Consider the following 15,190-nt stretch of genomic DNA (forward strand, 5'->3'; position numbering starts at 1 on the left):
CTGTACTTTCTGGTCCATCTGGTACATCTCAGGTCCAAATATTGTAGGCCTATACTAGTATACTTTATTTAGTTTGAAAAAAAAAAACATCAGTTTCTATAGTTACTTCAAAGCATGCATTATTGAATTATTATGCAATATTTTATTGAATAAATATTTATTTGTTTAAAAAGAAAATCTAATGGGGGTTCGTGGCCACATGCAAATTAAACTAGGGCGTGGCCACATGCATATTAAACTGGCTCAGGAAGTGTCCATGGTCTGCACCGTCTCCTCCACGACCTCCAGGTCCAGTCGGGTCACGGCCGTTTTCAACACCTTGGTCGTCCCGCGGTTGTACTGGTATTCTCCGGCCCGGACGCCCTTCTGGTTGGCCACGTTGTAGGGCCTCAGGTAGTCCACGGCGCCCCTGGTGATGACGCACAGGTCCACGTTGCTCCCCGAGCCCAGGTCGTTGAAGATGCCCGCCGCCACGGCGTCGTACACCAGCCGCATGGCCGCGTCCTTCTCCATGCCGGGCTTGTACCGGTCCTCGAACACCGCCATGGCGGCCAGCGAGCCGGAGCCCATGGAGACGTAGGGCAGCTTGTCGGTGGAGCCGTGTGGGTGGATGCTGTAGAGGTGCGGGCCATTGCAGTCCACCCCGCCCAGCACCAGGGCGGCGCCGATGTAGCCCTGGTACCGGAAAAGCATCTGCTTGAGCATGCGGCAGGCGGTGGCCACGCGGGGCAGCCGGCCCGTGGAGAGGGCGTGGAGCTCCAGGTTGGACGAGATGAGCTCTGTGGTCATCTCCGTGTCGGCGGCCGTGCCCGCGCCGCAGCAGTAGATGTTGGGCGAGATGTAGTGGATCTTGGAGCAGTTCTTGTCGGCCACGATCTTGCCCTCGGTGGCTCTGGTGTCGGCGCCCAGGATTATCCCGTCCTTGAAGACGATGCCGCAGATGGTGGTGCCCGTTTTGCGGGCGGCGGGCAGGCCGCCGCAGCCCAGCTTGGCGACGCCGGCTTCCAACGCTGCGTTCCTCCTGCAGTTCTCGAAGTTAAAGCCTCCAGCGGGCAGCTGGCACACGGAGAGGATGGTCGCCATTCTTTCAACTCGATAAAGTTATTTTAACCCTTAGGAGAAGTTGGCAACTCAAAGCATACAGAATCTTATATTGCCTAAAACAGGACTCTAGTCTGACGTCATCCGCAACAAAGAAAACATTGTCATGCGTGCCTCACAACACCGGTTTGCGCTGCAGGCACCCTTCAGTTGATGGGTGGTCCAACACAGAGCCATCTAATAGAAGAGTTACGACATTGAGGGGGCAGAAACCGAGCGCTGTTCATGCAGCCTGAACTGAGACAAGCTGGAGTTGGAAATACATTGTTTTCAACGAGGGCGGCGCAATTAAGAGCTATTTTAGGCATGTGTGGAACATGACAACTGTTTTAAAGTATTGTACAGTGACAACTAAAGTCTCTGTAATGTTTATGTTGTATGATTACTACAAATCAATCTAAAATAAAGGGATTTAAGATCTTTAAAGCTGGGCTGTTGCCCGAGTCCAATGCATTTCTGCCTACTTCCGGTCCAGGACTTGTCCCCATTTGTTGTCCCCATTCTCAATAGAAGTCTATGTATGAGAGCCGCCATTGGACTGAAGCCCCATGAAGTGACCAATAGAAGTCTATGTAGGAGAGCCTCCATTGGACTGAAGCCCCATGAAGTGACCAATAGAAGTCTATGTAGGAGAGCCTCTATTGGACTGAAGCCCCATGCTGTGACCAATAGAAGTCTATGTAGGAGAGCCTCCATTGGACTGAAGCCCCATGCTGTGACCAATATAAGTCTATGTAGGAGAGCCTCCATTGGACTGAAGCCTCATGAAGTGACCAATAGAAGTCTATGTAAGAGAGCTGCCATTGGACTGAAGCCCCATGAAGTGACCAATAGAAGTCTATGTAGGAGAGCCTCCATTGGACTGAAGCCCCATGAAGTGACCAATAGAAGTCTATGTAGGAGAGCCTCCATTGGACTGAAGCTCCATGAAGTGAACAGAGTTTTCGGTTCTATGGTCCAATAACATAGGTCTTTGGTCCCATCCTTTTTGAGGGGCGCTAGCCGCTCCTATGCCCAGCTGTGTGTGTCTGTCTGTGTACCATGGAAATTATTTGATTGGCTGAGTGCACGGGATGTGATGTATGATGATAAGAGCGCCCCTCACTTCACACGAGTGTGATTTTTCACTCTGAAAAGGAACATAATTGGCTGTATGGACGGACAGACCAGCTCTGATTGGCCGTATGGACGGACAAACCAGCTCTGATTGGCCGTATGGACGGACAAACCAGCTCTGATTGGCCGTATGGACGGACAGACCAGCTCTGATTGGCCGTATGGACGGACAGACCAGCTCTGATTGGCTGTATGGACCGACAGACCAGCTCTGCTGGAGGCAGTGGCGTGCACAGATAGACACTAGGGGGGTGCTAGAGCCCTTTTCCCTTTTGAACCCCCCCCCTTTTTTTCTTTACAGTGTACACTGTACAGTATGTGGACCATGGTGAAATTGATCAATTCTTGATTTAAAAAAAAAACAGCTTCTATTATAAAGCACAGTATTATTATATTACTGTCACGGTTCAAGTCAGGAGAGCTTGTAGGACCCAAATGCAGGAGGAGGCAGAGGCAGAGCAGGTCATTTAAAAAAGTTTAATAACTCAAAAGAACTATAGAATACAAACAAAAACACTGGAAGCACAAAGGTGTCAAGACAAGACACACGCAACATACCACAGTGAACTAGCAAGGAAACACTGGGATCAGGGGGGGTAGAAATACACAAGGGCAAAGGTGAACAACACTGGGATAGGCTGGGGAACTATAACAGGACAAGGTGGAAACACTATAGGCTAATCACAGCACAGGTTGACAAGGCAGGCAAACAGTAAAAAGTCAGACACAAAACACTAGGAACAATTCCACAAAATAAAAGCACACAAGGGTAAAGCAAACTCAAACAGGAACTAGGAAACCAAAAACACAATACTTCAAATAAGTAATATAAATCAGAGGAACACAACAGAAAAGTAAAACACCAACCATAACTGGAAAACATGAAAACACATGTCACAGATCGTGACAATTACTAGAACAGTGCCCGTTTCTGGACCAAGAAATGCAGAGTATACCCGTTCCACCCGTCTGTCTTTATGCCCATATATAGAGATGTCTGTACGTGTTTTTCTCTGTGTCCCTTTATTCCCATATGTGGAGTTCTGTGTCAGGCATGCCCAAATATGGAGTGTGATGTCAGAACAGGCCAGCTCCATACATGGGGCCCTGTCAGAATCATTGCAGGCTGTCAGGGCCGGAACTACCATAATGGGCACTTTGCTAAATGTCCCTGCTAATCCGAATGAAATAAATGGTGTCTAAAAAGATTAGTGTTTTATTGTTGTTGAGAAGGCACAGCTGAAAAGTGCAATTGTGCGCGCTAGATTGGCTGCGGGGGGGAATTAAAAAACTTCAGTGCACTGTGCCTACACGCAACATGTGTAGGCACAATGCAAGGAATAAATGCATTCGCCATGTATCCGAAGGAAGTCTGATCCAATCATTTTTAGATTTCTCCAGTTTAATCCTGAGTTTAAGTTTTGTTGTGTTCAAGATCAGATTTTAGGCATGTTTAAGCCTCCAGGAAAATCTGTGTTGAGGTTCTTAATCCACTGTTTTTCATTAAAACGTCTTTGTCCTACTGTCCAGTTGGGATTGTGTTGAAGTCCAGCGCATTTTAGAGCTTCAATGCCGTGAGCCATGAAATGTTGCACAAACCTTGTGGTTGTCTTTTTTCCATTGTTAATATTGTATCTGTGTTGTCCCAGCCTTGTACCTATTGTTTTACCCGTTTCTCCGACATATTGTAAACCACATTTTTCACATGTGATTAAGTAAATGCAGTTGCTGGTTCTGGTTGTTATTTGTTGTTTAATCTCTAACACGCGTTTTGTAGTCCTATTTTTGACTAATTGTTTGGGTTTGAAGTATTCTGGTCCCTGGCGTGCTGGTGTGTTGATTTCTTTTAGCTTGCTGTGTACTAGATAATCTTTAAGGTTTTTGTTTTTTCTGTAGGCCGATATAATTTTATAATCTTTTATAATCCGTTCGGTTCTCAAAATTCCTTTTTATTCTGTTGTTGGCTAGTGTGCTCTGTGTTGAATAACTGGTTATCAGGGCCAATTTAGGGCCTGGATACCACACTCTTATTTCTAAGAAGGTACTTTGAGCTTTCCGGAGGAATGTCCTAGTGTATCCTCTTAGTCTGAGGGCCTTAAATAGTGTTTTACAACCAATTTGGAATCACTTCTTTGCGTGCAAATCCTATGGAATCTTAGTAGTTGTGATTTGACTATCCCTGTGTAGGAGTGTGTCGGGTGGAATGACGTTTTGTGTAATAGGGCGTGGGTGTCTGTTTCTTTAAAGAATACTTTTAAGTCTAGTTTCCCATTTGTGTTAAAGTTTGGGCCCTTGAAGATTGTTACATCAAGAAAGTCAATCCTTTCAGTGTGTGTCACAAATTTTATCGTTATGGATCTATGATGGCTATTTAGAACATCAATAAATTCCTGGAATTCTTCTTTGCTATGTTCCCATATTCCAAATATATCATCCAGAAACCTATAGTAATGTGTTGGTTTAAGTCTGCATTTTTCTAGTGCTGTCTGCTCCCATATGCTCATGTAAATGTTTGCATAAGATGGTGCAAATCGCTTTCCCATGGCCGTCCCTTTGATTTGTAAATAAAACTTGTTGTTAAAGGAAAAATCATTCTGGGTTAGATTTAAGTAATTGGAGTAATTCCTCCTCTGGTCGATTTGTGTCTGGGTATTTACTAAATACTTCTTTAACTGCTAGTAGGCCTGCTTCTGTCTCAATGTTTGTGTAGAGGCTGTCTATATCTATTGAAAACAGAAAGGCCTCCTTTCCTACTATAATAGCTTTAATTTTGTCCACAAAATCGTAAGTGTCTTTTATAAAACTGGGGTGTTTTATCGACAGTGGGTTTAGGAAATATTCAATAAACTCTGCTGTCTGATAAGTCTCACTGCCACAGTCCGACACAATTGGTCTCCCGGGTGGAATTTCATATGGTATTGTCCATGAATCCGGGCTTTTGTGAATTTTTGGTAAAATATCAAATATCCTAGCTCGTGGGCTGTCCTGTCCTATTAAATATTGATGTTGTTTGGCATTTATGTGCTTTTTTTCCCTCAGTTTGTTTACGATGGCTTTGGCCTTTACAGCTGTCTCTATGTAAATTGGTTGGTCTAATTGCCTATAATGATCCCGATTGTTGAGCTGTCTCTCACCTTCTAACAGGTATTGGTGTCTGTCCATAATAACTATGCAGGAGCCTTTGTCTGCTGGCTTGATTACGATTTGTTTGTTGTTGATTAGTTCCCTAAGTGCCTTGGTTTGTTCTGTTGTGAGATTATCTTTTTCCTTAATATGTCCTGGTATGCGTTTTACCGTATTCATGTCCTTCTCGATTAGTTGTTTAAGGCTGGTAGGGAGCAGCGTCTCTGCAGGTTCCCAGTTTGATCCTGGTCGAAACGGTTGTATTTCCCTTCCCTGGTCCCTTCCAAAGTGTGGCTAGTTTCAGTCTGCGGTGATACTGGGAAAGGTCTTTCTTTAACCTGTTGGTTTGTTGTTTGTAGATGTCCAGAGTTGGAACAAATGAAAGTCCCTTTTCCAGCAGTTCGGTCTGGTGTTGATCATGGTTGGAAGTAATGGGACAGATTAATTATGTTTGACTTACCCCCCCTCCTTTCTTGGTTTATGGGGTCAATACGTTTAAACTAGTAAGCCAATTTTCAAGCATTGCTTTGCCTGTCTCTTTTTTCCAAAGTATGTTATCAGGACCCACTTTAAAGTCCCTTTCATCCTATTTCGGGAGGAAACTATGGCCATGGCTTTTTAGAATATTGCGATTTAACTCTCTTAAGTTTACTTTATCCTTGTTTGAGAGGTCATTTGAGAAGTTGATTAAAGGGATATGGATACTTGCAGTTGGAAATGCGTTCTGTGCTGCTGCAATGGTCTCTCTCAAGGCCAATATAAAATGGCCCAAAACAGCAAAAAATGTTGCATGCACGCTACGCAAGTGCACAGAGATTTACGTGTGCATGTGAAGGGGGGCCCTTGGAGCTTCAGTGCCATGGGGCCCTCAGAGGTGTTAATCGGGCCCTGCAGGCTGTAGCGGCCTAACCTGGGCACCATTTCATTTCGGTATATGATCCGGGCTGGAGCCGGATGATATGCTTACGTCATGTTGTAGGCAATGGTTTGCCTACAACAAACAGGAAGAAGCGGAAGCGGAAACTTCCTTTTCCCTCTCAATAAAAGCTCTCGCTTACGAGAGCTTTTATTGAGAGGGAAAAGGAAGTTGTCGCCGCCTGTTCATCCTGTCTGGCGACTACAAAACAATACTACAACATGACGTAACCACATCATCCGGCCCCAGCCCGGATCATACAGACTTTTGAAACAGAGACCAGGCTTTCCTCCGAGGCGGTGGAAAGCCTGGTGAGGCGAGGTTAGTAGCGGCCCACTAGCTCTGAGATTTACACTCTCTGTGAACATTTTTAAAGAACTGCCTCAAGATGTTTCTTTTTGAACAAGCATTTGTGGAGGGTGGTGATTTATGATGCTTTTTTATTGTTGTTTTGTTTGAGCTGAACTGCACAGCACATTTTATCTGCTTTAATTTTCTTTGCTTGTTTGTTTTGTATTTGAATTGCATGTAAAGCAATTTGTGAGACCTCTCCGGGAAAGGTGCTATTTAAATTAAATTTACTTACTTGACATTTTGGTAAGTACACACTAAACCCAAGCGTTTAGGTTCTGAACACATATTAAACACCTAATTGTAACACTTAATAAACGTGTCAAGGTGTTTAGATTATAAACAGAAGAACATGTTTAATCCCTGTAACACTTTTTAAACACATAAACGTGTTTAGTTTTTACAATCAAAGTCAGTCATATAGGTGTTTAGAATTTGAACACTATGTGTTCTCGTGAGGTGTTTGAGTGAACTCGTGTTCTACTGTATTTTATGACCATTAATAAACACTTGGCATTTTATTATTAAACACATGGTGTTTAGGTTTAAACGCGTCACATGTTCCAGGGATTTACAGTGTAGAACGAATTTAATGTGTGTGCGGAATCTGTGTTGAAACGAGAGATCAGTGGATCTGGTGTCGTGCCTCTGTTCCTCTCTCTCACATTGTTGAGACTACCAAAGCCACGTGAGACTACCAAAGCCACGTGAGACTACCAAAGCCACGTGAGACTACCAAAGCTGTAGACCGTGGCCCGATAACTGTATAGGATGATGGTAGTCAATGATGAGAAGTCAATAATCACTTTGTTGTTTATATTAACCTTACGTAGATGTATTGATCCCTCCGTCACCAGAGGCAGCACAGCAGTAGCATACAGTAGTAAGATACAGCAAAGAGTAGAGTGACACAGTAGCTAGGTGTAAAAAAAAAAGAAATAAATAAAACACCATCACATCAGCAATGGTACATTTACCGGCGATAGTGTCCTGCACTGTGCAGAAACAATACACACGATCACATCATGTATTGCACGATTATGCACTAATCATAAACAATACAGTGTCATTAAACATGAACAGTATTATCAGTACTATTTATCTCCTCATGGACTCGAGCAGGAGTCGGCCATTATAGTTTCCACTTGCCAGCTTCCTCCCTGATGAAAAGAGGACACCGATGGAGGCCTATATTTAGGTGAGGATGTCATGGACCTGTTTCTCCACTAGGTGAGGATGTCGTGGGCCTGTTTCTCCACCAGCGTCGCCATGTTCTTCACATCATCGCACCAGACGTTCAGCCTCTTCTCCATGCCCTTGATCTGCTGCGTGTCCAGAACTCTGGGCTGAACCCAGGTCATCTGGACCTTCTGCTCCACCTCGTCGATGTTCCCCTTGATCAGGCCCACGGCGAGAGCCTTCATCACCAGGAGCTCCACCTCGTCGACGGGGATCTGGGCGCTCTGGGCGATCCGGTGGAACGCCAGCTGCCTGTGGTTGGCGGGACAGGTGAAGGTCATCTCCATCACGCAGAGCAGCCGGAGCTTCTGCGTCAGCTTGGCCTCGTGCGCCGCGAGGTCCGCCTGCTGACCCCAGGCCGACTTGAAGCTCTGGAACTTCTCCACATTTCCTCCGTTGAAGGCGTTGAGCGTCTCGATGAGCCACTGCTTGTCCGTGTTCCTCAGCGTCTGGAGCACCGGGTGCATCAGCAGTTCTCCGAAGTTGTAAACCCCGTCTCCCATGAGGCCGGCCAGGCCCAGTTTAAACGCCCTCTCCTGCTTCTCGGCGTCCGGCAGGTCCTCGACGTCCACACAGCCGAGGTAGCGCAGGGCGTCCTTATAGTAGCGGGCGTGGTCGCTGATGATCCAGTAATATTTGCTGGAGAGGTCGTAAAAGTCCCCGTGGACCGACGTGACCCCGGGCAACTTATCCAACATCACGTCAACCTCTTCGATGAGTTTCTTTGTGGCGGGAAGGTCGTTGATCTGCAGCTTGAGGCTCCCGATAGACGTCTTGCAGAGAATGACCGCCTCTTCGCTGGTCTTTACCTTTTCGATAGTCTTCTCCAGGAAAGGAATGGCGTCAGGATCCGACATCTGTCTGGCAACATAGAGTATGATCTCCACTAGGGATAACGGATTGATCCGGTGTTCAAAATCACAGAGGAAGTTTTGGTACAGCTGTATGAGCCCGTCTCCAGCTTTGAAACATGGATCTTTCACAAAATCTCGGAGCTTCAACGTTAGCTGATGCCACAGTTTCTTTGCATACAGATCCTCCAGCGTGTGCCATTCCGACAACAACCCCGGGGTGGCGCTGTTGAGGAATCCTGTAACGTCTCTCATTGTTGCTTTGTGAATGCAATGTATTTATTTATCTTGTGTATTTATTATTGTGCTGCTCAGGAGTGTTAAGACACAGTTACTCAGAAACTCTGTGTCAAAATCACGTTCACAGAAAGATAAATCTAGACTCAGGGGCTTATAAAGACTAGAGCTCCGCCCTGACGTCACACAACACAAACCGTTGCAGTGCTGCCTGTAGTGTGAAATACTAACGATCGGATGACTCGCCGACAACTTTAAAACTCTTACAATGTGCAGCTTTTATGCTTTCATCATGGGAAAGTGAGGGGCGCTTGCACTACTAGAGCGGTGCCCGGGGGCCACAACTGTGGCTCTGACCGACTCGACAGCGGGCACTGCACTTGTATCGTGATGTCAGCGGTATGCCCTTTTATGCCCATATGGAGTTCTTTGTCAGGCATGCCCTAATATGGAGTCTATGCAGACAGTGGCATTTCATTACATTTTGGGCAGGCAAGAATAAAAAAATTGGGCAGGCCAGATGTGTTAATTGTCACCCCCCACGCACAATTAATAGCACTAAAGGTTTTCAAAGAGATATACCAGCCAGCCAGACAGTAAGTTACAAAGTCTGAAAGGCATGCATTTGCATTCCAATGGTTGATTGAGGCCAATCTGCTGTCCACTAATAGTTCTCAGGTCTTGTTTTTATCCTGGTCTATGGACTTTGGGCCAGGCAGAAAATCGATTTTAACAGGCGGATATGGAGTCTGGCCGGTCGAAAATGTACAGTATATGGTAGAGGATCATGCCAAGTAGCGTGGAAACTCCAGCGTGGTCTTACTCCAATTGGCCAAAGAGGGGCGCTATAGCAATCATTTGAAAATAAAACCTTTGAACAGGCATGAAGTCATAGCTTGTTCACCTAAAAGCCATGGATCTTGTTTACGAACATTGTGTGATGTCTTACCTGTCACTTGGACCAGTAAGCTCCCCCCTCAGATGTTCCGCCATTTTGAAAGACGCCTGTGATTTAAAATCATTGAATCGTATCATGTCGTGGGAAGGGGTGTGGCCATGGCTTTGCCTTTGCTGGTATAGGTATCGCCACGGAAACGCATAACTCCAGTCCATAAAAGGCATGACCGCACTGGTGACACAACACACATTACCTGTATATAGCATCCTCCAGTCCTCCCAACTTAGTTGGTGAAGAAAAGAAAATGGCGAGCTTTGGTGGTTTTAGTTTCGTACAAAACGGAAATGTCTTTGCAGGAAGCAAGGACTTTTCGGAGTCGGAGTTGACCTGCCCGATTTGTCTGGAGATCTTCGATAGACCAGTAACAACACAATGCGGACACACGTACTGTCAGAGTTGTCTTCAGGAGTGCCTGTGTCGCCCTGACCCCGTGTGTGCCATGTGCAGGACAGACCTACGTGGCGACTGGGCCAAAGCCACCGAGCTCGAGGCCCTCATCCACTCGTCTGTGGAACCGTGCAAGGGCTGTGCAGCTAAGGTGGGCCTGACTCACATGAGAAGTCACACGGCTGCCTGCGCTAAATATCAAGAGTATATCAAGGAGGAAGTGAGGGCCACCGCACAGAGCCGGCAAGCTGTCGTCAAGCCTGTGCCAAATCGCCACACCTTCACCTGCCCCTACTGTGACTTCCGGAACCTGGATCAGGACGGCCTTGCTGAGCACTGCACCAACCAGCATGCTCGGGACGTGCACCCTGTGGTGTGTCCGATCTGTGCCTCTATGCCTTGGGGAGACCCTAACTACAGGAGCGGAAACTTCCTCCGGCATCTGAAGACGAGGCACACCTTTGCCTATGACACCTTCGTCGATTACTCAGCCGATGAGGAACGAATGATACAGGAGGCTCTGGAGCGGTCCCTCACGAACCAATGAACTGTGCAAGCCACTATAAAAGGAAAGACGAGAAAGGTCTCGGTGAGAAGTTCCTATTGTTTGCTATTGTATGTCCATAAAACAGACAGTGAGTGGTATTACCAATGGCCATCCATCCACCTCACAGGAAATGGACCATGATCAATGATGATCTAGAAATTGACATAGTAAAACTGAACAAACAAAACATTTCCAAAGCTGGCTAACGTGAGGGGAAAATGCAAATGTTACCCAACAGATATAGAAGCTGTATCTCTGGCTGCCTGATTTGCCTGGCAGTTGATTTGTGTTATACTTGTCTCCTTTTATTTTTATTTTCATTTATTTATTTAGCTTTTGTTTGGTTGCCTGTTTCCTTCCAGAGGTCTACTGAAAGGAATAGATGGCATGAGGGTCAAACAGTATGTTTAATTCCAACTACTAGGTGCCCGGGGGCAGGTGCCCAGGACTTTTGTGGCAGTTCTAGACAGATGTCAGAAGTGATGTCAGCGGTATCCCCTTTTATGCCCATATATGGAGTTATTTGTCAGGCATGCCCAAATGTGGAGTCTTTGCAGATGTCAGAAGTCGGTGGAACGAACCCGTATTTAGCCATGCCTAAATGGCAGATGCCTTGTGATGTCAGCTGTGGCCCGGGCAGAAGCCTTTTGTGGCGGTTCTGGACAACCGAGGGTCCCGACTTGACGAAGAACTATAGAGAGACACTTTTTTTGTCCCCAGCTCCTATGCACAGCTTTGTGTGCTTGTACCACGGAACGTGATGATTGGCTGAGCACGGAATGTGATGATGCATGTTCCCATCACAACAGTGTGGTACAAAGTCAGTGCAGCACCACGTTCATGAAATCGGAAAATCTTTAGAATTTGGGGCACTTGGGATCCCCCCCAAGTGCCCCAAATTCTAAAGATTACTACTTAAAACTGTTGATACTGTAAAACTCACTCACCATTGCAGAAACCTTCGATTCTAGATGGAGTTTAATTTACTATATTTCCTTCTTTTTTTATTGGGTCATCTGGGTAATGGTTGGGGTGTAAAGGTCAAATTACTCTAACCTGGAATCCAGACCCTATATTTTTACTGACTGTGCGCAACATCATACATCATTGTCCAAGCCTCCAATGCCCTACATATTGTTTTTGAGGGGCACCAGCACATCATATGCCCAGCTTTGTAAGAGTGCCCCTCGCTTCACATGAGTGTGATTTTTATTTGTGCGTGGTGGAGATCATAAAATGGCACTCAGCCTTAAGGGTTAGAATGGGGTAGAGGGGAGGGGAGGAGGGGCAGCCACGTTTTGAATAATAATTAAACTAGAAAGGCACTGATTTCAAGGTGGCGTCCACGGTGGCCGCCGGGAGCAAGAATGCCTGTTATACTCGGATTTAATATGTATCAAAATCACACTTGTGTGAAGTGAGGGGCGCTCTTATCATCATCAGACATCATCACATTCCGGCTAAACATTTTTGGCATCCTCACTTTTTGAGGGGCCCCTCCTATATACAGCTTTAATGTTTGTCTTTCAACCATAGACGCTTTCAACGATGCTTGTTTGTTTTGAGGACTAAAACAAACATTAGCACCCATTGCTTAAACAAACATATGTTGTAATTGATGTTGTATAAGATGATAAGAGCGCCCCTCACTTCACACAGGTGTGATTTTTTAATTGTATCTTCACTTTTTAACCCTAGAAAACATATTTCTTGTTACACCATCACTAAACACGGGTATATTTTACCCAATATAAAATATTCCATAAAAAATATTTCTCATCGAAATATATTGCAGTGCAGCAATACATGACAACTTGAGGTACTCTTCTTTAATATTTCATCATGACTTTTCACAAAAAAACGAAAAATAGATTTCATGGGGGGCCCTATCATGGGGAGCGGGGGCAAAATCGGTGAAAAACGTGCATATTATTTTTAAAGTATTCCTAAAAAGAGACGAAGTTGGGAACTTCTCCTTCGGTCCACCCATTCCTAAGACATGTGAGAATGGTCCAGTGAATAAACAAATTTTGTGTGTATTGGATTTTTATCACTATCACTAAACACTTTAGGAGGGCCATTCAAGCCTCAAGCGGAGCCTGCGGCACCACCAAGGGCAAGGTGGAGCCTGCGGAACCGTTGCAGCTTGAGAATCCACCATTCCTGAATAAAGTGACTGGTGCTGGGAGTCTGGTGCAACGCACAGGGCCTGACCTGGTGAGAGCAGGAGTGAACCTGGTGAGACGTAGGAGGGGCCCGGACAGGAGTCAACCCACAGAGCCTAGTCCTTCCATGCACCAGAATGGTACCTCCCAGTCCCGGCAGAGTAGTTCAGGAGGAACGGATTGTGTGGCCCTGGTTTTTCCCTAATGGGACTTATCGAGGGTAGCTACTGGGACGTAAGTCGGGACTTGATCACCCCGGCTGGGTCACCTGAGTGAGGGGTATGATGTTGGGAGACCCGAAACCCTGATGACCTTGGGATACATCACTGAGGATACGTCCCAGGTGCGTATTTTGTTATATAACACGGGTGAAATTCACCTGAACAGCTGCCTGTAGGAAAAACAAGGGATGTGGGCAGGGAAACAAACCTACCTTTTATGATGTCACTGAGCATCATGAAGGTACTGAAAGACCCACACACCTCAGACATCAGCAACATTATGAAAATTGCAAAACTATAATCCTCCGGGTGAAAATCACCCATGTTTAGTGTTCTAGGTAGGGTTAAGCCCTCAGTACCTCATGTACCCGAACACCGTTTTCCATACTGCATCAGCTGTGCTGATGGAAATTGGGTGATGACTGTTGGTCAAAGGAGAAGATATGGATAGATAACTTGGATATGATGATAGCATAGTTTTCTATGCATTTCGGGGGTTTACATGCTTTTGTCTACTCTCGCCCACATGAGGTCATGTCATGGGTCATACATCATATACATACATCATATACATACATCATCATGATAAAAGGCACCGCTTACACAGAGCCACGCGTAGGAGCGCTGCAGCGTTTCTCTAGATTAGCCTCTAGCACCTTTTGTCAAAACCGCCAACATTTGGATGAAATAATCAGTGTGTTACGCCTACAGATGGGCATGGCTATATGGTGGCAATGCGCTGTGGAAACGCATATGGGTATGGCTGGTGATGTCACAACACATCACAAATTTCATTATATAGTTCCCCCTCACCCCCTGGTTCAAAATACTACCTTTCTGAAGCGGTGTAGTTAAATGAATGAATTTTGAAATAACCTCAGCCACGTTCGCATGCCTTAAACGCTATTTCCAAACACGGAAACCTGACAAAAAGTATTGAGCTCCACCGGAGGTGTGCATTTCAAACAGGACGACAGTAACATGGACCCTTATATGACAGTGGAACAGAGGGCTAACCAAGTGACCGACGAGTCACTGGAAAGCACCCGGCGAATGCTGCAGATGGCCGAGGAGAGCAAACAGACGGCCGCAAACACCATGGTCATGTTGGACCACCAAGGAGAACAGTTGAGGCACGTGGAGGACACCACCGAGAAGATCGCCACGGACATGACCCAGGCCGAGAAGAACCTGAAGGAACTCACCAAGTGGAAGCTGAAGTGGAGGTTTAAGCAGTGGTTCAAACGTGTCTGGGGGAGCGGAGAGGACGAGAGCGGCAACACTGCGAGTGCCGTCGAAGGAGGACGAGGGGGGACTATGTCCTCCAAGCGGCCCTCGGGCGCCCCAAACAAGCAATCTACGCGTGTCGACCTCTCGTCACTCGCAGGGCCCTACATCGAGAGGATAACCAATGACGAGCGGGAGGACCAGATGGAGGAGAACTTGGCGGCGGTGGGCAGCATCATGGGCAACCTGAGGAGCATGGCCATTGACATGGGCAGTGAGATCGACAAGCAGAATGAGCAGATCGACCACATCACGAGCAGGGTGGACACGAACAAGGTCCGCATCGACCAAGTACACCAGAAAGCCAAACGGCTCATCAGAAAGTAGACACCACCACGAATATCGAGCCTGTATTGCCAGTCAATTAAGAGAATCACAAATTGTAGTTTGTGATCAGGCAAGTAGCCTACTTAGTACTTCTGTGTTGCTGCTCTATCATTTTCTGCAGTATCATTTCCAAATGGCCAGTCAGTAGAGTTGGACTTTTGGTTTGAGCCGACCGAGCCATGTAAGAACGACCTGTCACTCTGTCAGTAGGCCAAAGAGTTACATAAATATTAATTTTAATTTCATGATGGGTGAATTGGGCTTGGAGGATTGGGCTGAAACCTTTTCTCAAAATGTCTACAGTCATCTTATCTTACAATAAATGTACCACGTCTCTGTACGTACGTACGTGTATGTATGTATG

At 46.1% G+C, this 15,190-nt stretch overlaps 4 protein-coding genes across 4 annotated transcripts; 2 read left to right on the forward strand and 2 right to left on the reverse strand.

The window, feature by feature from the left end:
* Nucleotides 1-243: 243 nt before the first annotated feature.
* Nucleotides 244-1,083, reverse strand: LOC310868364 (proteasome subunit beta type-7-like; the record flags this gene model as incomplete). The annotated part of the gene is made up of 1 exon (XM_083778777.1): nucleotides 244-1,083. One exon carries the CDS (start codon nucleotides 1,081-1,083, stop codon nucleotides 244-246), a length of 840 nt encoding a protein of 279 aa, XP_083634903.1.
* A 6,750-nt stretch (nucleotides 1,084-7,833) lies between these two features.
* Nucleotides 7,834-8,952, reverse strand: LOC310867766 (26S proteasome non-ATPase regulatory subunit 13-like; the record flags this gene model as incomplete). Its single annotated transcript, XM_083777892.1, has 1 exon — nucleotides 7,834-8,952. One exon carries the CDS (start codon nucleotides 8,950-8,952, stop codon nucleotides 7,834-7,836), a length of 1,119 nt encoding a protein of 372 aa, XP_083634018.1.
* A 1,184-nt stretch (nucleotides 8,953-10,136) lies between these two features.
* Nucleotides 10,137-10,826, forward strand: LOC310867567 (E3 ubiquitin-protein ligase RNF114-like; the record flags this gene model as incomplete). The annotated part of the gene is made up of 1 exon (XM_083777682.1): nucleotides 10,137-10,826. One exon carries the CDS (start codon nucleotides 10,137-10,139, stop codon nucleotides 10,824-10,826), a length of 690 nt encoding a protein of 229 aa, XP_083633808.1.
* Nucleotides 10,827-14,193: 3,367 nt separating this feature from the next.
* Nucleotides 14,194-14,826, forward strand: LOC310867568 (synaptosomal-associated protein 23-like; the record flags this gene model as incomplete). Its single annotated transcript, XM_083777683.1, has 1 exon — nucleotides 14,194-14,826. The coding sequence occupies one exon, from the start codon at nucleotides 14,194-14,196 to the stop codon at nucleotides 14,824-14,826; it is 633 nt and encodes a 210-aa protein (XP_083633809.1).
* Nucleotides 14,827-15,190: the final 364 nt, after the last annotated feature.

The sequence above is a fragment of the Protomyctophum parallelum genome, assembly GCF_964188405.1.
Source record: "Protomyctophum parallelum genome assembly, chromosome: 12".
Lineage (NCBI taxonomy): Eukaryota > Metazoa > Chordata > Actinopteri > Myctophiformes > Myctophidae > Protomyctophum > Protomyctophum parallelum.